At 41.0% G+C, this 25,838-nt stretch overlaps 1 protein-coding gene across 1 annotated transcript; it reads left to right on the forward strand.

The window, feature by feature from the left end:
- The first annotated feature begins 1,426 nt into the window (after positions 1-1,426).
- wsb1 (WD repeat and SOCS box containing 1) lies at positions 1,427-24,363 on the forward strand. The gene is made up of 9 exons (XM_022210579.2): positions 1,427-1,826; positions 3,157-3,325; positions 10,134-10,417; positions 13,634-13,765; positions 14,881-14,981; positions 18,668-18,840; positions 19,991-20,104; positions 21,733-21,840; positions 22,069-24,363. The coding sequence occupies exons 1-9, from the start codon at positions 1,787-1,789 to the stop codon at positions 22,229-22,231; spliced, it is 1,284 nt and encodes a 427-aa protein (XP_022066271.1). The 5' UTR covers positions 1,427-1,786; the 3' UTR covers positions 22,232-24,363.
- Positions 24,364-25,838: the final 1,475 nt, after the last annotated feature.

The following is a 25,838-nucleotide window of genomic DNA, read 5'->3' on the forward strand; positions in this document are numbered from 1 at the left end:
TGATTCTATGTGAAATTTAGCATCATGAAATACAATAGACACTTTGGGGGAAATTCTTCATCAACTTTACAAACTATCAATGGTGATTGCCTTGAAAATAAATCCAACTAAAACAGACACCAAAAAAACAAACACAAAAACTGTTAAATGATAAAATAATTTCAAAAAACTAAATGAAAAAAGCATCTTCACATTGGTAGCTCTGATAAAAAAATTATTTGTTGATTTTTTTTACACAAATATTAATTACTTCATTAAAATAACTTCAAATTTACATCCACACTTATTATTTTTAATTACAGCATAAATTATTCTACTAATAATTGTCATTTAATTTCATGTTCAAGCACTATGCATACGATGTCTCTCATGACAATCTACAATCAGTTTTCAACAAATGACATTTTCGCGTCATGTTGTTGGAAAAATGTTTGCTCAAATGAGTTTCGAATGCCTATTCACAATTATTATGCAATCTAACTGATACTTGACCAGCAAAGTAGTTAGATCAGATAACTGTAATGATGCAGCATATGAAGATCCTCTTGTTGGACAGTCAAGAAAAGCCTTAGAAAATAGAAAATATTTCAGTTCAAAGTTATTTTTAACCGCAAGGTAGCTGGAATCTATAGAAGTCAGGGACCAAATTGTGAACAACAAAACAGTAACACCAAGGTCCCATCATACTGAAACTTATTTTATGACTCTTATCCAGGTTGTTTTCTCCTGACTCGATCCTTGTTGTGTTGTACCTACTCTCAGATGTATGTTGCTTTGGATAAAAGCATACACACAGAAAGGCATAAACATGATGGAGAATAAAAGAGGTAACACAGTCTGATTGTTAAGAAATTTTAAGGTAAGCTTGGAAATAACTGAATAATTCTAACTACACACAACTATTTTCAATAGTAGCAGAATGCAGCCATGAAGAGCATGCTACTGTGCACACACAGATCATTTATGCTCTCAGCTGTTTTCCTGGCATTAGCTTCTCATTGCTTAAACAACCATGTGGGAACACATTTCCTGTGCTCATGGAAAGGATGTTAATCTGTTTCAGAAGGGTCAAATTATTGGCCTGCATCAAGCAAAGAAAACAACTAAGGAGATGTCTGACACTACTAAAATCGGGTTAAATACACCAAGTCTTCAGACTTCAGACAAAAAACAGAGATAGAAGTCCAGTCGTCCTCTGCTGAAGCCCTCAGCATTTCTACTGTTCCCCAGCGTGAGGAATATCCAGCACTAGCTTCCATAAATTAAAACCTTGCAGGAGAGAAGTCCACACTGTACACCAGCTGGAGGCAGCAACGCACTATTTCTTTGGTTGTTGCTAAAGGAATGAAGGGTGTGGGGGAGGGGTACTATGGTTACCATGCATACCATGCTGACGTAAGTGAAACCCTCCCTCCGTTTTATGCCCCGCCCTTCTCTGGGTGAAAATAGCTCGATAGCAGACACACAGCAGCCATTGTGGAGGATCGTACTGAGGTCTACAGAACCAAAGACAAGACTATAGTCTTAGGCAGATTTGAATCACCGAACGTGGTAACATCTGAGTACTATATTTGTAAATAAAGTCTGTCGTCAAGAAATTAAAGGAAAACGACATACCGAGGACTGTATTATCCGCCCGAGACATTCAGCTTGGTGGAGGGATTCAAACGGACATCGAAAAAGGCAGAGGCGCCGTCTAATTCCGCACCAACTGCTAATTTCCTTTAGATATCTTCTTTTTACAGTCTGTGCCCGGCTTTTCTCTCAGGTCTGTGCCCTTATTTAGATGGCAAGCTTCCCAGATTCTGTAAACGAAAATGATATAGGTAAGTAGTTAATCGTGGGACCAGCATGGTATGAGAACGTTGAATGTGTTTAGTTGGTTCGGTGTAAGCCTCTGAAATAGCCACTGTAATAACCTGTAAGTTCACAGAAACTTAATATTGGTTATGTAACAACCTCTAGCTTTAAGGGGTCTGAGCCAGTTCCTGAGCGAAGCTGCTAAATAAGCGTATGCTAATAGACATAGATCCCTGAATGTTGTTGACACTGCGCTTTATACATGAAGCATCGGAGTTTCACTTCATGTTTCAAAGTTCTTGGTTATATAGTCGTGGACCAAAGCCAGCAATGTCAAAAATATTGTCTGTTGTGGTTAGTCAGTTTGTTTTCATAGTACTCCAAATCATGTTTCATGTCGTTAATGATTGAGAAGATATTTCCTTGTTGCTTGCTGATACAGAGCTGGTTTTCAGGCCTTCCCTCCCCCACAGACCATCACTGGATGATTCATAGTTCCGTCCTGACGTACGTGCGGACCTGAACTCCAAATGGCTCTATACTGTAGCGAGCTTTTATTTGTAGTAAACCAATCATATTACTCAGCTAATTGGGTAGCTGAAATGTTAGTTGGGTACTACCATTTTCATAAACTGTTCATTGCTTTTAAATAAGATTTTTTAATAACCACAGCTGCACAGCTCTAAATGTTAACATAGCTCTTTAGCTCAGCGTTTCAGCAAATCAATTTTCCATACTGTTTATGGTGTATCTATAGTAATCTTTAACTTTGCTAAATTGCAGAATCCAAATATTTGTCTTATCTGACGCTAAAAGTCAACCGTTGTTTAACTGCTAATGCTTAACTTTAGGATTTATCTAGCTTTATTACACTTGTGCACTTAAAAAGATAACTTCCCTTCATATCTGCCTCCCCTAAAATCTGTTGATTGTGTGAGGATTTACAGAGAAATGTCTGCCAAAGGTTATCTTACAATGCAGATTTGCTTTTACTGTCCAAATGGCCTAACAAAAAGTATTGTTGAGGACAGAAAGAGGTCAAGTGTGGATAACAAACATGTGGTTTCTTTCCTTTTCCTTGGTTTTTATGCCGACATTTTCTTTATTTAAGTTACCTTTGTTTTAGGACTTATTTTGATTTGTAAATTTCCATAGCATTTAATCTATTTCTCCGCCCACTGTTTTTGTTCAAGCAGTTTGCACAACAAACCAATCAGATGTGTGCATCAGTGACAAGCCCTCTCATGTGTTTGGTTACTTTGGGAGGATCAGAGTTCCTGTGGGTTGGCCTGACTAAGGAGAGGCTGTAATGTGTTACTCATTATAGCAAAAGTAACGATGTTGTGGTTTTTCCAGGTAAGGCTAAGTGCATTGGTGAACTCCTGGTGCCTGTTGCTCCCTTCGACCAGAAGTCTGGGCGTGAGGCTTGGACAGTTGCCTTTGCACCCAATGGTTCCTACTTCGCCTGGTCTCAGGGGCATCGAATTGTCAGGCTTATTCCATGGACAAAATGCCTGAAGAACTTGTAAGTATGATTTGAGTCTGAAATGCCTTCATTTACTCAGTACAATGGGCATGCACATACTGGTTGGTTGGATTTATTTTCATGCGTGGTTGTGGACAGTTAACACCTTTCATCTATGTATATTTTACCAGAAAGGACAAGTGTTAAAAAGTTGGGGAGAGGCAGAAGAAAGATTGAGTTTGGAAAATGTTACTACTGTATGTTTTGCCTTCAAACGGAATTGTTCTAAAATGCTAGTTGTGCAGTTTTAGCTTTCAAAAAAGTAATTGTAAACCTACTGAAAGCAGATGAGGTTCAGTTCTACATTTACCCTGCCTGAAATCTAGTTATGATATAATGTGCTCGCCATGCCAATATATCATGGATCTACATATACTGTATTCTGCACATGTTTTGCAAATATGCGTACTTTTAGAACTTCTCAGCAGTTTAATTCTCCTTAAAATCGTTCTCTGCCAAAGTCAAGCTTCATGATGACAGAGGTGCTCCTCAATGCCAAGGACATGTGACTTTATCAGCTTGCTTTCTGCCTAACAGGCTCTTTTACTACTTAATAGGACCTTGTGACTCTGAGCCACAGTGAAGTTGTCAGTAGAGGTTGTGCTTGTTGTTCCAGAACAGCAGGCTGTGGCTGTTTAGCTGCAACCCTCCCACCTTCAGCTACGTTGAAGAACAAAACTGAACACTATATAAATGCAGCATGCAAGTGATCATTCAAATTCCACAGTGCCACAGATGACAAGTGGAAGATAAGAACAGGCCGTTAGCCTTGTGGATGGTGGCATGGTAGGTAAAGCTGTAGCCAAACATTTGAATGTCCATGAATCTACCCTTTGTTTTTTTCAGATATCAACAGTGTGCTGCCTGACCACATGCCACCAGCTTAATTCAAAGTCATTACTCAGTCTCATCCCTCAGTGAAGTTGTTTCCAATTAGCTACAGAGACATTCAAAGACATTCCATTCACAGACAAAGGAACTCTGAACTCACACCAAAACTAACAAAGAGAATCATCCCACAATTCTGGACAAAACTCCTTTATGTACATCCATTTCACCAAACAAGTGAACTTTCCAATGACTTCATAATTAATCTGCCTCTTGCCTTACTTTTAATACTTTATTCCTCCTGATTAGTACCAATGTCATAATTTTAATATGTCTGCCGATCACATACGAGCATGTTTGGTATCATTTTAATCAGCAATCTATCCGTTATGCTCCTAGACAAAGCATGTTCACCAAATTTCAGTATTTTGGAAAGTTACAGAAATCTCCTGAAAATGTAACTCTGTGGGGGACCTCCGGAGGATGTACCAGACCCCTGCTGGTATGCAAAGACACCCTTTTAAAAGACCACATCTGAAACCACCATTTTGAGTTCTCCTGAAATTTGAGGTCGACTTGCTATCCATCACTCTGAGGCTCCACTCTTCAAGTGGACACGATCAACAACATTCTCTGGACGGCCTCCCGTGAACAAGCGAACCCAGCAGAAGTGAACCATGACAACCTGAGATCTGGACAAACCATCCCAGAAGCTTGCACTGTGGTCAGTGAAAAAGAAGTCATGCTCCCAGCCTACACCAAAAGTGTCTCAGTCCGACTAAACCTGAAACAGGACCAGACATTGAACTACTCACTGGCATTCTTCCAACCATCCGTAGAAGCTACAGAACTTGGCCTGACACTGGAAGCCACACCACTGTTGGAGGTCACCTCCCGAGCGGTAAACATCCTCTTCAACAACTGCACGGCTGCTGACATCACCATTCCAAATTCGACCCTGTTGGGATGGCTGATCAGCCACGAATTCCATGATTTTGACCTGACACTGCCAGTGATAGTTGAAATTCCTCCTGACCTGCTGCCAGCTCAAGAAGACAGAGAAACACTCTTTACCACTCAAAGTCGTGCTATTGCCATTGTCTCAACAGTTCCAGTGATCCATGATTCTGTATGCAGAGTTGAACTCACTGAAGACCAGCACATAGTAATACATGCCATAACGACACAAGGAAATCCTGAAACCCAAAACCATGTTGCCGTGGCAGAGCCAACTGGTGTAGGACTACCCAAAGAACCCTACCATGGATTTGAAGCACAAGTGCAGCAAATTCTAAAAGAAGCTGACGCCCTAGACAACGATGCAGATCGCCAGCAACTGAGACAGGTCATATACAAATACAAGGACTTCTTTGCCAACGATTTCCTTGACTGTGGACTCACATTCAGATGGTACGCATCCCTACGAGACCAGGAGCTTCTCCCACCTACGTACAGCAATATAAAATTCCAATTGCCTCCTACGAACCTGTCCAAGAGATTGTGGACTCCATGTTAGAAAAGGGAATTATTCACCCATGCAATAGCACCTATTCAGCACCCATATTGCCAGTCCTCAAGCCCACTGGGAAATGGCACCCCACCGTAGACTATAGGAAACTAAACCAACAGGTTCCCCTGTCTCGGTGGCCAGTGACACAGTTGGACCAGGAACTACTAAAAGTCAGAGGGGCAAAGATCTTCTCAACCCTTGACGTGGCCTCAGGGTTCTGGACAATTCCAGTACACCCCGATGACCAGCACAAACTTGCCTTCAACTTCGCAAGCAAACAATACGCTTTCACTCGGTGCCCCTTTGGATATGCCAATTCACCAGCAGAGTTCAACATCTTTCTGAACAAAGCATGTCCCGATGCCAGGGCCCGGGGAAATCTCATCTATGTTGATGACATCTTAATTAGGAGCACCACACCCGAGGCTCACCTGACAGAAATTGACCACGTCCTAGGCCAACTGTCAAAAGCCGGTGCCAAGATCGCCCTCCACAAAGGTCAATGGTGCAGAACCAAGGTCAACTATGTTGGCCTCCTGGTCAGTCCAAATGGCATAGAACCTCAGTCCAGCAGCATTCAAGCCATACAAAACATCAAAGTCCCCACAAACATTTCAGAACTTCGAAGCTTCCTTGGCGTGTGCAACTACTCACGCCAATTCATTGAAAACTACTCTGACGTTGCCAGACCACTAACCACACTTCTCAAAAAGGATGTTCCTTTTCACTGGTCACATGACCAACAAAATGCCATGACTGAATTAAAACGGCTTCTGTGCACAGCACCATGCCTGGCCTACCCAAATCCAAACAAAGAATTCCATTTGGAAGCTGGTTTCTCAGAACATTGTCTCAGTGCAGGACTCTACCAGATATACGACCAAGACAAGCGCGTGGTTACCTATGCCAGCAAAACCCTTTTGGCACCAGAACGAAAACACTGTGAAAGACTGTGAAAAGGCACTATTGTGCACAATGTGGGCCATAAAACATTTCTCCAACTACATTGGAGGACAGAAGACCATCATTGAAACATGCCACCAACCAGTCACATTCCTCAACAGCCAACGCATGGAGTAGTCACCAACTTCCACATAGCCACCTCGCTAATGGCTCTTCAGGGTCGCGACATTGAAATACGGTATGCTCAGAACAACAAACTGCCGCTGGGTGATGGCCTGGCCAACTGTCAAAACTGCTCTCAGGTTAAGCAGGTCACACCAAACACCCCTGACTTACCTGACATGCCAGTCCCGACAGAGCCCTCCAACCACCATTATTTTGATGACAACATCTGTCAAACCATGATCACAGCCTATGTAGATGGATGCTCATACAACCACCAAGGAGTCCTCAAGGCTGGTGTAGGCATCGTGTGGCTCAATGACAATCCGTGTGCACCCCAGCAATACAATTTGGGATCCCACACGTCCCAATACGCAGAAGTTGCTGCAATCTTGATTACCCTCCAAACTGCAGCCAAGTATTAGCCTAGCTTAGCTAGACTGTATTCTCGTTATAAGGGATATACGGGAATACGGTCTAGCCCTCCTCCACTGACACATTTTGACAGGTTTTCAAGCTCCGAGCAGATCAGACCGAACCAATCAGAGCACCAGAGGCAGGAGTTAACGATGCGTCATCTTCAGGGCCGAGTTGGCGACCGCAACAGAGCGAGGTTTCTCTCGTGCGCTTTCCTCTGTTTTGCACGGGCTGAATTTGTCCTTAAAACCTCAACAAGAAGCAGCTCTGAAAGCTTTTCTTTTTAAAAAGGATGTATTTTTAATTCCGGCAGGCTGTACGATAGAATGCGTAATGCTGCCCTCCAAGGTTGAAAGGGAGAGCTTAGATTTTCCTCAGGACCCCTGTACGGCGAAGGAAGCTGTTAAAACTACAAAACATCATGGCGGAAAGGCAATTGTTAGGTCGCTTAGTGATTGCGTCACACATGTGTTACGCTGATTGGCTCTCTCCAATTCAAGCTGTGATTGGTAGTCCCGCCTCTGGGCTAGATTTGGTTCAGTGGAGCAGTTCCAGACTGACTTTATGTGTATTTGTAATACACAATATAAAGGCTGTCTGGTCCCCAGGCAAGCCAAGTATGGGATCAAGGAACTACTGATCTGCACGGACTCGAACTATGCACAACTCAGCTTCACCTGTCACCTCCCACACTGGAAACATAATGGGTTCAAGACATCCAGCAACAAGCCAGTAAAGCACCAGGACCTCATACAGGCATGTGATGGCCTCGTCACCACATGTAACATGCACATTTACTGGAAGAAAGTTAGAGGCCACTCACATCTTCCAGGACCTGACAAAACTTTCAATGATCAAACTGATGCATTGGCCAAAGCAGGTGCCCTGCAGGGAGACCTGTGGACATTCCAATCCCACCCGCCCACCCATACGCTTCATGTGGTCACACGTCAAAGAACCCAAACACCTGCTGCTCAAAGCTTCAACGCTACTTAATCTGGCCCCCCAAATGTCCTCACCTGACATTGCATCACTCCAGACAACAGATGCTGCGATACACAAACTTGTCGACCATCTCGCCGATCCTGTATCCAACACAATCTCAGAATCTGACCTGCTAGACCTGCCAGACCTCCGTGACCTCCTCCGGGTCAAGTCTACACTACAAATTACAGACGGTGTCCTTCTCTATGTCCCTGATGGCCACACTTCCCCAAAACTCGTGGTCCCTCAGGCCCAAAGGGGGTGATGCTACTGTACGCCCATGATGCACCATGTGCTGGACACCGCAGCGCCAAAGCAACCCATGAAGCCCTCAGTGAAGTGGCACACTGGCCCAACATGCGGCAAGATGTATCAGAATACGTCAAATGTCTAGTCTGCTGTCAGTTTCAACCAGCAAATCCAAACCACAAAGCCCCTCTGCAACGAAGAACCACCACGTTCCCGTGGACAGACCTACAGATTGACTGGGTGGGTCCCCTGACCAGATCAACACAAGGAAACAAATACTTCCTTACCATTGTCTGCCAATTCACTAAATGGGTAGAATGCCTACCAGCTCCAAACGACACAGCTCAAACCATGGCATATCTACTCATGAACCACATCTTCTCCAGATTTGGCCTCCCAATGAGAGTCGACTCAGATCGGGGCACTCACTTCACCGCTGAAGTCATGAAGGAAATCTGGAAGCTTCTTGGCATCAAATCACAGTTCCACATTAGCCACCACCCAATCGCATCTGGCCAAGTGGAGCGGACCAACCGGACTGTGGTAAGTATGCTAAAGAAATACGTGGCTTCCAATCAGAAGGATTGGGACGTCAAACTGCCCCTAGTACTCATGGCCATCAGCGCTACTCCTCACAAATCCACCGGAATATCTCCTTTTGAACTGATGACGGGACGACAGATGACTCTGCCCCTTCATTTGCTCTACCAGCCAGGAGATGCTAATCTAATCACGGCCTACACAACACAACAATACTTGGATGAGCTGCACCATCATCTAAGAACAGTCTGGTCTAGAGCAATACTAAATGGTGCTAAGACTGTAAGATTTCTAGTATTTTTAACACCCTTAACCCTACTTGCGAGTGGTTTTTACAAATAATTTATACATTTTGGGCAAGCCCCCCTGCTCTGTAGTGACTTCTCCTGAGTGTGTGTTGTTTCTAGGACATCACCAACATGTAGAGAGCTTGGAGAAAAAAAATTAAGTCTCTGTGATACCCAGAAGCAGAGACATAAGCATTTTAAAACCTAAAAATTCCAGGCGAAGATTGGGGGGAGGGCATTTTGGCCTGAATGATTAAAATTTGAAAATGCCATAACTCAAAAACTACTGGGAGTAGATGCCTGTAATTTTGTACATAAAGGTTTTTTTTTTATCATGATCTCCCACTACTGTCTTCCAAAGCCAAATTGAAAATGGTGCTACAACCGCCATCTGTGAATTCAGACGGAATTGGTCGTATGTGTATTTTTGACCCAGTAGATTTTGTCATATTTGCAGAAGAAATGTAATAAATTAATGAAAGGGCCAAAATGCATGACTGTTTTTTTGACTTGTTTTTTTTGTGACAAAGATACACAAGGCTCAACGATTCCATCATCAAAAAAAATTGTTCACGACAGCCTCATTACATTTATGTTTTGCTGAGGTGTTGGACTACGTTACACAATGGCTACTGACTTGTGGTTTCTGGTCTATGACGCCACTTTCCATCTGCGTCTTTTCTGTATATTTTTGGACATGGTTATTTTGTGATGTGCTTTCTGTTGTAGAAATGCTGTGTGTTGGAACAACAAATGCATATTTGTCGATGTTAAAATAATGATAGAGTTTGATAAAGTATTACATGCTGCATTTGTGTTTCTGTTAAGTACACTTTATAGTTTTGATTATTTGATTTTGTTTGCTTGTACTTTCTTTAACCACTGTTGTTTATTTCCCTGTGTCATTTTCCCTCCTGTGTTGCTGTAGTTCAACGGGCCATGGTGGAGAGGGCACCAATGCCTCAAGCCCCCGGCGCTTGTCCTGTCAGAACACCGATGGGAACCACATAATCCCCGTGGCTGGCGAGCCTCGTGAACACACCATAGACTGTGGTGACATTGTCTGGGGCTTGGCTTTCGGGTCCTCAGTGCCAGAAAAGCAGAGCCGCTGTGTTAATATCGAGTGGCACCGCTTCAGGTTTGGCCAGGACCAGCTGCTACTGGCAACAGGCCTCAACAATGGTCGCATCAAGATCTGGGATGTTTACACTGGTGAGGACACATTACCGTTGATTAAAAGTGGTTTCCCTTTTCAAGTTCATCCATAGATTATTAGGTGAGGTATTAAGTGAGTAAATTAGATAATGAAAAGAATGAATTTGCGTATACAGTTCTAAACACAAGCTTACTTACACTTGTAAAGACCTTGCATATCATGGCGGTTTCCAGTGACTTCAGTGACTGAATTTTCTGTGATAGAACACAGGCATCTTGGTCACAGAAAACATTAATGCATTTTGTTTTCTTTTAATTCCATTTTTCAATTCAATTTCATTTATGTGACGCCAATTACAGATTAAATTGTCTCAAGACATATATGCCCGAACCCCCAGAACAAGCCCTAAGGTGACAGTGGAAAGAAAAAGTCCCTTTTAACAGAGAAGAAACCTTGAGCAGCACCCGGCTCTTAATAGATTTATTGTAGCTCTTCTGGAAATATGACAGAACCTGTTGAGTCAAAAATACATGCACATCTAGAATTTGGTTAAACATCCCTTGGCCATTTTCAGCTCAACTATGTACTTTTGGTAGCAGTTCACTATAAATAAGCCAAAACTAACTGTCTTCTTTTTTTGACTTTCGGCTCTTTATTGAACAGGATAGTACAGAGGAAGACAGGAAGATGGGGATAAGTGTGGGGAAGGCCCTGCAGCAAATGGCCATGGGTTGGATTGGTACCCATGGCCGCTGCCTCAGGGACTACAGCCACTGTTTATGGGTCACCTACTCAACCTGTTGAGCCCCCGGTGGTTGTTGACCTTTTGAGGTTCTTGATAGGATTTAAACCAGGACTTTAGTGAGATCAGTCTGAAACCTTAATTCTAGAGTGATTTATCCATTTCTTTACCACTTTTGATATATGTTTGGTGAAAAAATTAAGCTCCAAAGGACAGTCAGAAACTAGTAATAGATTAACACCATATTAGCTTGGGAGAAGAAGTGCTTTAAAACACAAAAAGAAAAGTGCGCCTTACAGAACCAATTGAAGGTTATACGTCACCACTTGAGGCACGGTTTCATCATTTAAAGATCTGCTAGAAAGATTTTCTTAGTAAACCTAATCTTGCAAGTGTTTATGCTGAACACACAATTTAAATTGTGGTTAGTCGAGACATTCTTAAAATTCACAATCTGCTTGACAAATTGCATTCCATATTGACCTGTCAGCAAACAAAGTAAGTGAGCAAAACGGTGCTACACACGTGGACAAAATTGTTGGTATCCCTCAGTTAAAGAAGGAAAAACCCACAATTCTCACTGAAATCACTTGAAACTCACAAAAGTAACAATAAATAAAAATTTATTGAAAATTAAATAATCAAAAACAGCCATTACTTTTGAATTGTTGATTAACATAATTATTTAAAAAAACAAACTAATGAAACAGGCCTGGACAAAAATGATGGTACCTCTATAAAAGATTGAAAACTATTTGACCAGAGTGACATGATTAACTCAGGTGTGTCATTTAATTGACATCACAGGTGTTTCCAAACTCATAATCAGTCAGTCTGCCTATTTAAAGGGAGACAAGTAGTCACCCTGCTGTTTGGTGAAAAGGTGTGTACCACACTGAACATGGACAACAGAAAGCGAAGGAGAGAATTGTCCCAGGACATCCGAAAAAAAATTATAGACAAACATCTTAAAGGTAAAGGCTATAAGACCATCTCTAAACAGCTTGAAGTTCCTGTGACAACAGTGGCTCATATTATTCAGAAGTTCAAGACCCACGGGACAGTAGCCAACCTCCCTGGACGTGGCCGCAAGAGGAAAATTGATGACAAATTGAAGAGACGGATCGTTCGAATTGTATCCAAAGAGCCCAGAGCAACCTCCAAAGAAATTAAAGGTGAACTCCAAGGCCAAGGTACATCAGTGTCAGATCGCACCATTCGTCGTTGTTTGAGCCAAAGTGGACTTCATGGGAGACGACCAAGGAGGACACCACTGCTGAAAAAAACTCATAAAAAAGCCAGACTGGAATTTGCAAAAATGCATGTTGACAAGCCACAAAGCTTCTGGGAGAATGTCCTTTGGACAGATGAGACCAAACTGGAGCTTTTTGGTAAGGCACATCAACTCTATGTTCATAGACTCAAAAACCAAGCATACGACGAAAAGAACACTGTTCCTACGGTGAAACATGGAGGAGGCTCAGTAATGTTTTGGGGCTGCTTTGCTGCATCTGGCACAGGGTGTCTTGAAAGTGTGCAAGGCACGATGAAATCTGAAGACTATCAAGGCATTCTGGAGAGAAATGCGCTGCCTAGTGTCAGAAAGCTTGGTCTCAGTCGCAGGTCATGGGTCTTCCAACAGGACAACGATCCAAAACACACAGCCAAAAACACCCAAGAATGGCTGAGAGAAAAGCATTGGACTATTCTAAAGTGGCCTTCTATGAGCCCAGATCTGAATCCCATTGAACATATGTGGAAGGAGCTGAAACATGCCATTTGGAGAAGACACCCATCAAACCTGAGACAACTGGAGCTGTTTGCTCATGAGGAGTGGGCCAAAATACCTGTTGACAGCTGCAGAACGCTCATTGACAAATACAGAAATCGTTTAATTGCAGTGATTGCCTCAAAAGGTTGTGCAACAAAATATTAAGTTATGGGTACCATCATTTTTGTCCAGCCCTATTTCATTAGTTTGTTTTTTTAAATAATTATGTTAATCAACAATTCAAAAGTGATGGCTGATTTTGATTATTTAATTTTCAATAAATTTTTATTTATTGTTACTTTTGTGAGTTTCAAGTGATTTCAGTGAGAATTGTGGGTTTTTCCTTCTTTAACTGAGGGGTACCAACAATTTTGTCCACGTGTGTATTTGGATAACCAGGACTCCAGCAGGGAGTATTTTGAGTTCTGCCCTGTAGATGGCTAAATTTCCCTAAAGATAAGTCAGTTTGTCCAATTTTTGTGTCAAACGGTAGCCGGATTCTGCAACATATGTTATTCTTCTAGTGGAACAGACTCCTTTTTCAACATTCTAGCGGTCTGCATGGGGCAAGTATTGACTTGTGTTGTACAATTGTCATACGTACCTAAAGGTGGTCCAGTGAGTGTTTTTGCACTTGAAGTGTGTTTTATGTTCATTACCACACCGATTGTGTATTGGGCTCTGAACATTGAAGTTGCATTGTTAAAACCTTGTTGCGTTGCACATTAATCCTAATTTTGGTTTGATTGCTTGTTGCAGGAAAGCTGTTGCTGAATCTGATGGACCACACTGATGTAGTGCGTGACTTGACTTTTGCTCCTGATGGCAGCCTCATGCTGGTGTCTGCATCAAGAGATAAAACACTTCGTGTGTGGGACCTTAAAGATGATGGTAAGTAGCCATCTTTGACTTTAAAAAAGAACTGTCATCTTAACCCAGGTTTCATTTCTTTTCTTTGTCCAAGCCTGTGACCTTTTTTTCCTTCAACTGAGAGCATGATGTTGATGGTTGAAATACTAGCCATCTGTTAAGACCAGAAAAGTAGACATAAGATCCAGACTAGGGCAGGCTATTGATGTTAAGTATAATGTGATGTGCATTTTTCTCCTCTTTTATACAGAGAGTATAGAGTATCATATCGTCAGAAGAGATATAGATCCACTGTATTGTCACAACATCAAAAAACAGCTTTTCAGTGCCGCTCCAAACACTACAGAAAGGTTTCATGGTTCACGTGAGCTCTGCCCTTGTACCCTTTGCATTGAGTCTGCACTGTGACCTACTCATCTCTCAAATTGTTCTTGTGTTAAAATAATTGTATTCTGTAATAATTGATTAACCGTACTAAGTTACTTGTCAGGCATATGAGTAAATATTTGCTTAAATCCTATTTCAGTTTTTACGAGTTTCTATTAAAAGACCAAAGCCAGCAGTTAGTTCATCTGAAGAAGTAGTAGCAAATTAGCTACTGAAAATAACTCCCCTAGCAAATGCACAATTTTCATCTTTTTTAAAAATGTTACAGTCATCGGTTGTTTATGAAATAACTCAGATGTTTTTAACACAAAGCTGTATAAAACATAAACCGTGCAAACATATTTTCGTTCTAGGTCTTTACATGAAAATTCTTGACCAAAAGAAAAACAAAGTAGAAGCCCAACCTTCTACTTTGGTCTGTTTTACAGACCACCAAAAGGTATTAAGGCAAAGTATTTTTTGACAAATGTACTTAGCTGAAATCAGCGTAACTCAGGTGGCATTTTACAAGCTCAGTGGTATAGCCAGGATGTCACTGCATTGGTTTTGAACTAAAGACCTTTATTGCATGTCCTATCTCAGCATCTCCTTGAAATAAGAAAATGCCCCCCATCTTTTCTGTCTTGATATTGTCTGCTGTCAAATAAAGGTAATAAAAATGCCTCCCAGAAATGAACAAGTATGACTTGTGTGACTTGTGACAGAAATACAGCTTTGATAGCAAAGGACATGTCATTTATACGTTTCAGGTAACATGGTGAAAGTTTTGCGGGGGCATCAGAACTGGGTGTACTGCAGCGCCTTCTCCCCTGACTCCTCCATCCTGTGCTCAGTCGGCGCAGGCAAAGCAGTATGTATACAAGTTCCTTTGTGATTATTTTCATGAGTTTGCTAGCTAATCTATGTGCAGTGGCTTGTCACAACTTATGCTCAATCAACCTTCAAATTACAACATTCCCCATCTGCCCTTCCCTCTCATTTCCAGCGTAGAACAAACTGTGCTCAGTGTCATTATGAGTTCAGTCACCTGCATCTAGATTCTGTTTGGCTTTTGTTTGCTGTGGAAATAAAAGGAGTTTGGTTTTCTAAAGTTTGCATGCAGAGCAGACAGTTGTTTTTGCTAATGCTATGTAGCTAACGTAAACATGTTTCATCTTATAGCATTTATGTTGGAAGTGGGGGGAGACCAAACAAAGACATTTTTTTATTGCAAGGACATCTTTCAGCTCAAGTACATTCAAAATAATACTCTTTTACAGTTTTCAAAATAGTTCTGACCTGATGTAAAACTTGCATACTGTCAAAGGTCATCAAAGAAATGCAATTGACCCTTCGCTAAGCCCCTCTCACAAATGGCTACTGTCCAACCCTACCTTAGCAACTGTAACTAGGCACGAGAGGTCTGTCAAGCTTTCAGCAGAAGGCAGTATGCCGAAGCAGTGTGCATACAGTACTTGCAAGTCTGACACTCGTTATCCGCAAAGCTTGGAGGGTGGTGTTGATTTTATTTGCATTCCCAAAGCCAAAGACACAAGAAGAAAGGTGCTGCGTGTGGATTAAGCAGTGTGGGAGACCACATGATCAGCTGAATCCCTCCAAAATCAATAAGAACACCTACGTCTGTTCTAAGCTAAGTTGCTAGCTAACATTAGCTAACTGTAGCTCTGTGTGTTAGGTCAGATATCATTAGCAAAGAAAGACGTCTCAATGGAAGGACAGAAACCTCCCGTGGAGCAGAAGGGCAAAAGTATGCAACATAGAACTCATTGTACAGTACCTCATCTTCCTAAATATGATCCTACCTGCTTCCTTTGTAGCAGTAATCTACAGGTCTACGCCTACGCTCGCGGCTGGCTTTGGCGACAACAACAGATGAGATCGGTACTGCATTAATGTTGTAATCCCTTGGTTTGCGCCACTGTTGTGGCAAACTTGTGCAAGATATTGCTGGGCTTTCCTGTGCCTTAATGAGATCAAATGTATAGATCAGCCCCACTATATGTGAGCAATATCCTGGCGCACTGTAAACAAACACAAATTTAGCTTAGCAAGAAATGGGCAGACACATGATAATGACAGTTGACATAACATTAATTTAAATGTATATAATACATATCGGGTTACCCTGCTGTACAACAACATTGTTGTTCTTGTATATGATTATTTTTGACGTGAAGTGACAATACATGGGGTGTTTGGCGCTGACACTGAGATCTGTGCGCTTTCCCCTCTATTTTAACGTCCTCTTCATTTGCACTCTGCCAACATTTAATTTGGTGAATGTAGTTCTCAAAAGCATATTGGAGACCCTTCTGTCTGCTTCTCTCTGATATCGCTATAGAATATGTCCAGAAATTTGCACATATCTCCCGAGAAATATGACTCACCGGTGCCGCTAAAAACTCCATATTTCATGCTAGGAGGGAAAGCTTGACAGGCGTAGCAACAGTAACCAAGGGGGGCGGGGCTTAGCGAAGGGTCAATTGCTTCTTGTATCACATGTTAAATTTACTTTCCATATTTCTGCAGCCCTTAAGGCAGACATGTTTCTGGAAATAAATGCTGTAGTTTGGCCACCATTAGTTCACCTTATCTATAGTGCTGGAGATCCAGATTAGTCTGAAATGTGTGGTAATGGTAGACATGGTCGTAGTTTTTTTTTATTATTTTTTTTTTTTAGGCTCTGTGTGTCCCTACAGTGTGTGTCTTGCTCTCCCTGTCACAGGTGGTGGCAGAGCTCAGTGTGTGATTGGTTTTGAAAGGAGCGCCGCGCTGACATTTTGAGCAGCCGGTGTAAACCGTGGACGCACAGTGCACAATGCCCAAAGGCCTGGCCAGGGGCAGCCTGGCACCTGACCTGCAAGGTCAATCTGTACGTAGGTGCTGCTCCGTGTCTGTCTACCTCTGCTGTTGCAGTTCCTCTATTTTTTTTAATTAATTTAAGTTTAAAACTGTCATTTAACTGGTGGTTAAATACCCCCTTTACTCCCTACCCCCACTCCTTCAAACCTATCTCCACACCTCTTTTAATAGCTTCGTCTACCATCTGCACATGCTAGCTTCTTTTTTGTTACTGGGATTGTTGTTACTTTCAGTTTAAATGTTTCTCTTGTCGCATACAGTGTAACACTGTAATGCTGCCACTGGCAAATGTTACAAAACAGTTTTACTCAGCTAAACAACAGCCAACCAACAACCAACCTTTCACTCTATCTTGTCTCAGTTTTGGTACCTGCCAGTGCTATGTAGACGTTACACCATGCCCCAATGTAATGGAATTACTGTGCAGCTTGCAGATTATTATTGTTACACATCATTATAACAAATGATTTGTGCCTTTGCAGAGCACTTGCATCCTATGAGAGTTAAATTGATAAAATGTGATAGTTCCCATAAAACCTGTGTAACTCAAACCTGGTATTAAGAAAAGTGGATGGCAAATTGGCTAGTTATGTATTAATGTTTCCATCTGCTTTTCAAATGAATATTTCTGCTGTTGGCAACACCAGAGGGACAGCAGTCCACAATACTTTGTCGTCTAGTGTTTTCTTTTTTCATAGTTCTGATGATAAACACGTTAGAAATTCAACAGAAAGAATTCTGTTGGTTTTACCTTAAATTGGAAAGCAAGAAAAATAGGAAACTAGCTCACACAGTGAGTCAATGCCCTTCCAGGAGCAGAACTATTTGTCTGCATGTGAATAAGATTTTTATTAACTGCATGTGTTAGCAAGCAGCCTCTGCAACACTTTAATATTTTCCATTGCTATCAATCAAAAAGTGACAGGATGAAAACATTTAGTGATTGCATAGTTCTCTGATGGTACATTGCCCTGGAGGAACAATATGACTCCTGAAAATTCAGGTCATGCCTGACTGTTTAAAGAAAAAAGTTTCTACTTTCTACCAGTGTGTATGTATGCTGTGTGTGTTTGTGTATGTGTGTATGTATGCATTTGTGTACTTTGCCAGAGGTATCAGTCCTTTGGCCATAAAATATTCTTTTCTCTTGCAGTATCTGTCTCTCTTCGTAGGCTTCTGCCGGAGATGCGAGCCTATTGTAAACACAGTGAACTAAAACTCTGAAAGGGGAAACCAGTGGAGTAACTTTATGTTACCTTAAGTTACTACTTGTTTTATTTTCTCTTTTTTGTGTAGATTTTTTTCCTAGTGATAGAATTATGTAGTTATTATATTTATTGTTCTATTAAAAGATGTATACATTTAAATTACGATGTGGTAATTTAACTACATAGAATGTTTAGTATTTTCATTGTAATGAAAGTAGGTCAAGTGTTGATTGTTGACATAGCCTTGAGACTTATCTAGCATTTGCTCTTTTGTTTGGTTGGCCTGGTTTAGGGTTACACAGCATTATAGTGACCTTGAGCATAACTGTATAATTCTGTTTTAATTCTTGTTGATTAATTTAATGTCTAAATGCTTCATGTGCATCTAGTAATAGTGTCAGATAGTCCATCTGTACTCTGTACAAATCATTCCATGTGCTATAACAGTCTTTTCTTCAATTTGCAGGTGTTCTTATGGAACATGGATAAGTATACTTTGATCCAGAAGCTGGAGGGACACCACCATGATGTGGTGTCTTGTGAGTTTTCACCAGATGGCGCACTGTTGGCCACAGCCTCTTATGACACCCGGGTCATCTTATGGGACCACCACAAGGCCACCGTTCTGCTGGAACTGGGGTAAGTAAATAACATACAACATGGAGGCTAGGGGAAGAGGGTTTGGTTGCTCTGGAATGCATTAATATTCATAACAACTCAGCCTGGAGCATCGTGACTGTTTCCATTTACCAAGGAGTAAAATACAGGTACTGCATTTGGCTAGCCAAAAAATATTCTGAAGGTGTGCGAACAAGCATTTCTAAAGCCTTCACCTGTATCTCAAAGCACTCGTCAATGGATGGAATGTCCTTAGTTGTCATGTCCATGCCATGTTTTCTATCAGCTGAAAATCAGATATAGTTGAAAGCCATACAAACATCCAGTAAGTGAGCTTGCTTTGATTCTGACTGTAAATGCAAGTTCCTTTATTGGCTGTGGGGTTTCAACTAACAACTGTTTTGACAGTTGAATAATCTTTCAAATACTGATACAAATGTTTGACTATTTCGATAATCTTATTCAGTCCACCAACTTTACTGCCTTCATGTCAAAGCATTTAGAGTGAGGGCATAAAACACGCATGATGATGTCACAACTTATCACCAATCACATTCTTTGGCAACTGATCTGGTCATGGATTTTAGTCAGCTATGTTGATTTTACCTTGCACCTCTAATTGCTTACAAATGTTTGTTGTTTTCATTTTCATAAGAACATATATACATTTTCTTCTTTGAGAAGTTGTACACCTGTTGATTTTAAAATTATAAGGCTGATGGAGGTTAACCAAGGGTTTAAACTGGTGGTTTGACAAATTCATGGTGTGACGGTTACACATTCATGGTATCTCATGTGATAATACGCCATCAAGTTTTCTGTTTTTCTGTGTGCACTAATTGTGCACTAACTTTGTTTACATATTTAGATTTTTGAGGATTTTTTAAAAATGTTTTTTTTTATTTGTATATAGTGTGCCATCTTCTAATTTTGCTCTGTGGAAACACAATGACAAAGATTCTTGATTCTTAATCTACGTATTACACAGTTAATATTGAAATGAAACTTGGCTTTAAATTAAATTGCAGTACTTGAAAATTGACAATTAGATATTTTCCTCAAATAGTCAACCCAATGTTCTGTTTTTCTTTTTCTGTGAGTTTTCATTTTTAATTGAACTAGGCTCCACTGCTGATGCTGTTACTGAACCTTTGCTCTCTTCTTTCACAAGCCATCTCTTCCCGCCTCCTTCCCCCATTTTTGCTGGAGGGGCAAATGACCGCTGGGTTCGCTCTGTGAGCTTCTGCCCTGATGGCCGCCACATTGCCAGCATTACTGATGACAGGTAAGAAGCTGAGTGACATCAATTCCTGCAATGTTCCTTGATTAGTTGTAATGTAATAGTTTAACTTCAGTCTTTTTTTGTCACTTAAATCTGTCTCAAGTGCCCCTTTTAGTTTTATGCTTTCTCAGTTTTTATTGTGTTCCTTGCTGCTTTTAGTTTAACAACATTTCTTTTCTTAAATTAAGTTTTTTTTAAAGGATAGTTTACATGCAGATCTTCATTGTAGAAATCTAAAAAAACCTGTTGAAACGTGATTCTGTTCTGTGCCTCCTGTTGTCTATTCCTGGTTACATATATTGGCATGAACACATTTTAGCAGCAGAGAAACAATTTCACCCCTTCCAACGCTTCTCTTTTCAAAGTGATCAGAACTGACAAACCCATGCATAGCTGTTTGTCTCATATTTGTGCGCATGAGCTGATATGTAAACTGCAGAACACAGCAGAAAAGTTTCACTCTTAGCTGCATTTTTTAAAAATCTTGCACTGATAAGTGTTTTGGGACTTGTGAGCACAGAGCTCCTGTGTGTTGGTCTGCTCGGCCATTTGTGGGTCACATGACTGTCACAAGGTAACCATGAATCATTCTGACCACTGGCTGACCGAGCACTGAATTGTTGGCAGAAAATATCTTGAGGGGAAGGCATTGAGGAACATTAACAAAACGGTGGCTGTAAAAACAGGCAGACTAACCAGTTGTTCCATCAAGTTTAAAATATTTTAACCCATGGTAAATATCCATATTTTAAAACATTACAGTTTAAGTTTGGAATGCAGATTTTTTTTGTCATAAACTTGTTGTCTCCAACCACTTTCTAGCACTTGACCAATCGCTTTCAGAGCCATCGAAGAATGTGTTTTTGAATTGTTTTCACAGACTCCCTAGGAATAACCATGAGGACTAAACAGATCATCTTGTACAATTACAGGCATATTTCACAGATTTTTTTAAATCATTAAACAGGCCATGTCATATTTATACTTAGAGTTGTTTTTGTACAGTCCACAAACAGCATGAAGCTACATTCCTGATAGTCCCTTTGGTGGTGGATCAGCGCCGTTGACTCATCCATCTTACATTTCCTATAATGATGGAGGGAAGGATGGGTTTGGAACTCCTAGCACACTACTCAGTCCCAGCACGACACCTCCCTCTTTTCTTTCTCAGCTGCCGGGAGATGTGGGGTTCTCGTCCAGCAGCACCGCCACGTTATGAAGGACCAGCAGCTGATCAGCAGTGTAAACAATGGGGCCCCATACTGAGTCAAAAAGTAAAATAACCAATGCGAGGCAGGCGAATTTAGTATCCATGGTGCTCTATTATGTTAAAATAGCAACACCACCACAAGTACACACACCAAGTACTAAAAAAAGAACAACTTAAATAAAGAAAAAGAGAAGAAAATGTTCAGAGGTCAGCAAGAGCTGCTACAACAGACTGCCACTCGGTGCGGTGCCGGAAATGACTAGTCTGAGGAGAGGAGAGCACTGGCATGAGGTTGTTTAATTGCATTCTGGACACTTTCTAAATGGTTTTCAGTCTATGTTAACATAATGACTACAAGGCAGTGGAATGTCTTGCATACTTTTTGGATTCTGACTTCATTTTCCATGTGTTTTTCTGTCAGGCTGATTCGTTTTTGGAGCATTGAGGAAAGGGCTCCACAGGCAATTGCCTCTCTCTCTAATGGCCTCTGCTGTGCCTTCTCTGCTGAAGGAAATGTTCTTGCTGCTGGGTAAGACACTAGCACATTGTAAGAGACACCCGCCTCAGCACAGATCACTTTACATTACCGTAGTCACATCCTGCCCTATGACAGGCAAGCCAAGCAAACCTCTTGTTTGTGTTTTATGATAGCTTGCTCACACCACTGTATACATTCATAACTCTGAGACTAAAAGCTAAAAAGCCGTTGTTTTTTCTGCCTTCTCTTGTCTAATTCGTCGTGCTTCTTATTTTTTAGGACTCGGGATGGCAGTGTGCACTTCTGGGAGTGTCCTCGTAGCATTGCCAGTCTGCAGCATATGTGTAGGATGGCTCTCCGCCGGGTGATGAGCACCCAGCAGGTCGAGGCTCTGGCCATTCCCACACCGCTCCGCGACTACCTGACTTACAAAGTCATCTGATTCCCACCTAAGCCAATCCAACTGCACTTGGCACAACAGCAGCATGCTCAAAAACCAATGAATCCCTTATTTTCTTAAAAGAAATCGTTTTTCACAGAAGTTTGATGAACAAACAAGACCGATCGGGACAGCAGGAAAAGTTTGAAGTTTTACACAAACCCCCAGGGCCATGTCCTTGTCTCCACCCTCCACCACCTTTTTTGTGAATATTTATTTTTGTAAGTGCTTTTGTAAATGAGTGTGCCTGGACCAGCACATAATTCATACCTGTAAGGTCAAATTCTTTCTAGACCCTCCTGTCTCCTCCAACATATTGCTGTGCTTATTTGTTGAGCTACTCTTCAGCTGGCTCCAGATCTCCACCAGCTTCAGTGGACTCTTCATCTTTTTCTCTGATATGAAATTGCTGTTGCACTTAATGGAGAGGCTTTGCAGTGGTGCTTGTTCTTAAAGTCAGTTTTTCTTTTCTATTTGCTGGGGGTGGGGGGGGGGTAAAGGGAAGAGACATGGAGTGATTAAAACATTGCAGGATTTTCAAGGCCAAAAGTCAAATCTTTGAACTACTGAGACATGAAGTACCTTGAAATCAGATTAATCAGATTATTGTCATGAAAAAAAAAATCAAGCAGCTGTGGTCCTTTGACAGATTTGGCATGTTTCTCTGAAACTGCATTTATGCCACCATGGCACATTTGCTTATTGAAACCGTATCTTCTTTAACATGTTTGGAAGCCATTTTTCATTTCTAACACAGACATAAGTTGCCAGGTGTACCAGCGTCACATAATCCAGTACAGTATGCTAGCATCTGTGTGCTGTATCGGTTGTACCCAGCAAAAGAAGTCGGATACTTCACGTTCCAATGTGCTAGCATGCTAACTAGCTTCAGAACAATCATTGGTGCCTGACTGATAAATCAGCCAGTACAAGATAATTGTAGGTACACTATGGGTGAATGTCAGCAGGTGAAGTAATGAAGCAGCAGCTATTATTTGCTTCCAAATTAACTGGGTAACATCAGAGTCTCAGTAAATGGCAAACAGCAGAGCTATTCTGGAAAAACCAAGAATTGCTTGAATCCTGACATGAGGTCTTGGTCCAACCAAAAATGTCTCCGTCTAGCAACAGAAACATTAACTGTGTGAGTGTGTGTATGGCCTTGAGATCAATGTTATTCAATGATATCACAAAGCACCTCTGCCACTTAACTGCTATCTATATTTGGACTTGGTAGGCAGAATTCCATGTGATATTATGTATATATACAAAACTGTATCATGTCCATAAACATCAAATACATTTTACACTTTTTACCACTTTATTTTGCCATTTATATCTAGTTCTTATGTTGAATATTTGTACTTTTGTATTTGGTTCCTTGTTTTTTTCTTTTAAATGTGAAAATGTCGAAAAAACCCAACAACTACATGTCTTACTGTTAAAGCCCAGAGTAGTGAAAGGTAGACCACATTACTGTATGGTGCAGATTTAGACTGTGGCAGTGCTACTGCACCCTATCAATATGTAGAAATTACAATAAGCAATTCCTGCAACCCTGAAAGACATCTAAAACAAAAACAACCCATCGGCCTTGGCTAGCCTCTACTTTCAGATCCTCATGCTGACTGAACTCTTGATAGAAATGTATGCACAAGAATTCCCAGTAACTCTAAGATGCAGCATTTTTAGAATGTGTCGTTTTTAGTTTGTCACTGAGAGGAGATATGAAAAAGGGGAAGTAAGTTCTAAGTGGCCTAAATATGGGTTTGTGTATGAAAGTGGGTAGAGAGCAGCTCTCAGTCATTCATGGCAATAAGTTCTCTGACAGTGCTAATGCCAAAGCTTTTCCTTTTCACATAGTCAATGCAATGGGTTGGCTTCTCATAGTTTCTGTATTGATATATAGAGGGAGATGCATGAATGGCTTTCACTGCTTAGCTCACCATACAGAACCTTAACTGGGGTTTGCATAACATGATGTTTATATACCTGTTACCATTGTGATTGAAAAAACACAGGCCTGCCTCAGTGAGATGCGGTATGAAGCGTTAAATATATCAAATACCTATGAATGTATTCAGTTCTGCAATCTGTTTTTGTGTGCAAGTTTCAATAAAGGTTTTTGACAATAATGGTGCTTAGTATTGGTTGTGTACTGAAACTGTTTAAACCTTTGGCAATAAATGTTTGGTATTTAGGTCTGCATTTAGTACTAAACATATTTTGTATGTAAGTGGAAATCATTGCCCTGCTCAAGGTATGTGGATACTTCTTTCAGACTCTCTGACTTGCCCGGTCTTGCGACACAGTTTACCTGTAAAGCATGTGCTGGCATCAGTTCACTGATAGTTGGATCAAAATGTGCTCCAAGCAGCCAAAAAACATTACGTTTTGCTCTGTCTTGCCTTGAGACTATTTCTTATGTATTCTGAAACACTTTAGGATACCCTGTGAGGAAACTGCAGCCCAAAACACTATCCATCCCTCCATTTTCTATAGACCGCTTTATCCTCAGGGGAGCTCGAGCTCATTCCAGCTGACTCTGAATAATGACAGTCTGTCACACAGCCAGAGAGACACAAAACCAGCTCATACTCGCACCAACGGACTTTTTTCATTCATACAAGGTGTGAGGCTCTCATTCCTAAAACATTTCCAGCAGTGGCATTGCAATTTTGGTTTAAAATTTCTTGTACAAATCTGCTGGAAAACCATCTGGTCCCACCGTTTTTCATAAAGTCAGTTGTACTTCCAACCTCTTCTTTGGCCATTTCTAAATGCAGCTGCGCTCTGGATTCTTTTGAGATGGATGGTATAGTGAACTCATCTAACAATTTCTTCAAGTTTTTTTAGGTCTGTCTTAAAAAAAACTACTTGGCAGCAGCACTGTCTTATTTTTAAAAAAATACAATTTACTTAATTTATTGAAAGCCTCATCAATCTTTGTTTCATCAAATTCATCTTTAAAAGCCTCAATAAATCAGTTACACGGCCATTCTGTGGATTCATCCAAAGACGGGACAGAAGCAGGGTCACCAGAAGCTCCACCAACAGCTACAACAAAAATCTTACTGCAGAACTACATTTGGACAGAGAGCCTTTTCAGTCAAAGGCTGTCACATCTGGAACACATTAACACATGAAATGAATAAGTTAGCAGATTTAAAAACATTTACAGCAAGAGCTAAGTATCGGCTGAAAGAAAAACAACAATGTACCCACCTATGACATCTATGAAGTCTGACTGACTGTGGATTGTGTCATTATGTGTGAGTGTGTGTGTAAAGTAGTTTATAATGTTGTCTGAGCTGTTTTTATCGGTGTTGTTGGTCCTCTGACTACTTTTACTGAAAAGCCCATACAGGGATGGGAGTTCAAAATTAGCTTAATGCTATGCACTCTGTATGCAAGATATCAGATGTTTTCTATGTTTGTAGCATGGTCCCTCATCAAATAAGTGAATAAATGAACCCAAATGGTTTCAGTCTATAGCAAAAATGAAGGAACTGGCCTCGCTGTTCCAATACTTTTGGACTGGAGTGTGTACTCATGTTTTGTCCTGAGAGTCTCTAACTATGGAAGCAAGTTTAATTTTACAAAAGATTTT

This window comes from Acanthochromis polyacanthus, chromosome 13 (assembly GCF_021347895.1).
Source record: "Acanthochromis polyacanthus isolate Apoly-LR-REF ecotype Palm Island chromosome 13, KAUST_Apoly_ChrSc, whole genome shotgun sequence".
Classification (NCBI taxonomy): Eukaryota; Metazoa; Chordata; class Actinopteri; family Pomacentridae; genus Acanthochromis; species Acanthochromis polyacanthus.

Bases quoted from the DNA above. Each gene is read 5' to 3' on its own strand.
- wsb1 (XM_022210579.2), top strand. From the start codon at position 1,787: ATGGCAAGCTTCCCAGATTCTGTAAACGAAAATGATATAG. The intron at 13,766-14,880 runs GTAAGTAGCCAT...TATACGTTTCAG, and splicing joins GTGGGACCTTAAAGATGATG to GTAACATGGTGAAAGTTTTG. The intron at 21,841-22,068 runs GTAAGACACTAG...CTTATTTTTTAG, and splicing joins GGAAATGTTCTTGCTGCTGG to GACTCGGGATGGCAGTGTGC.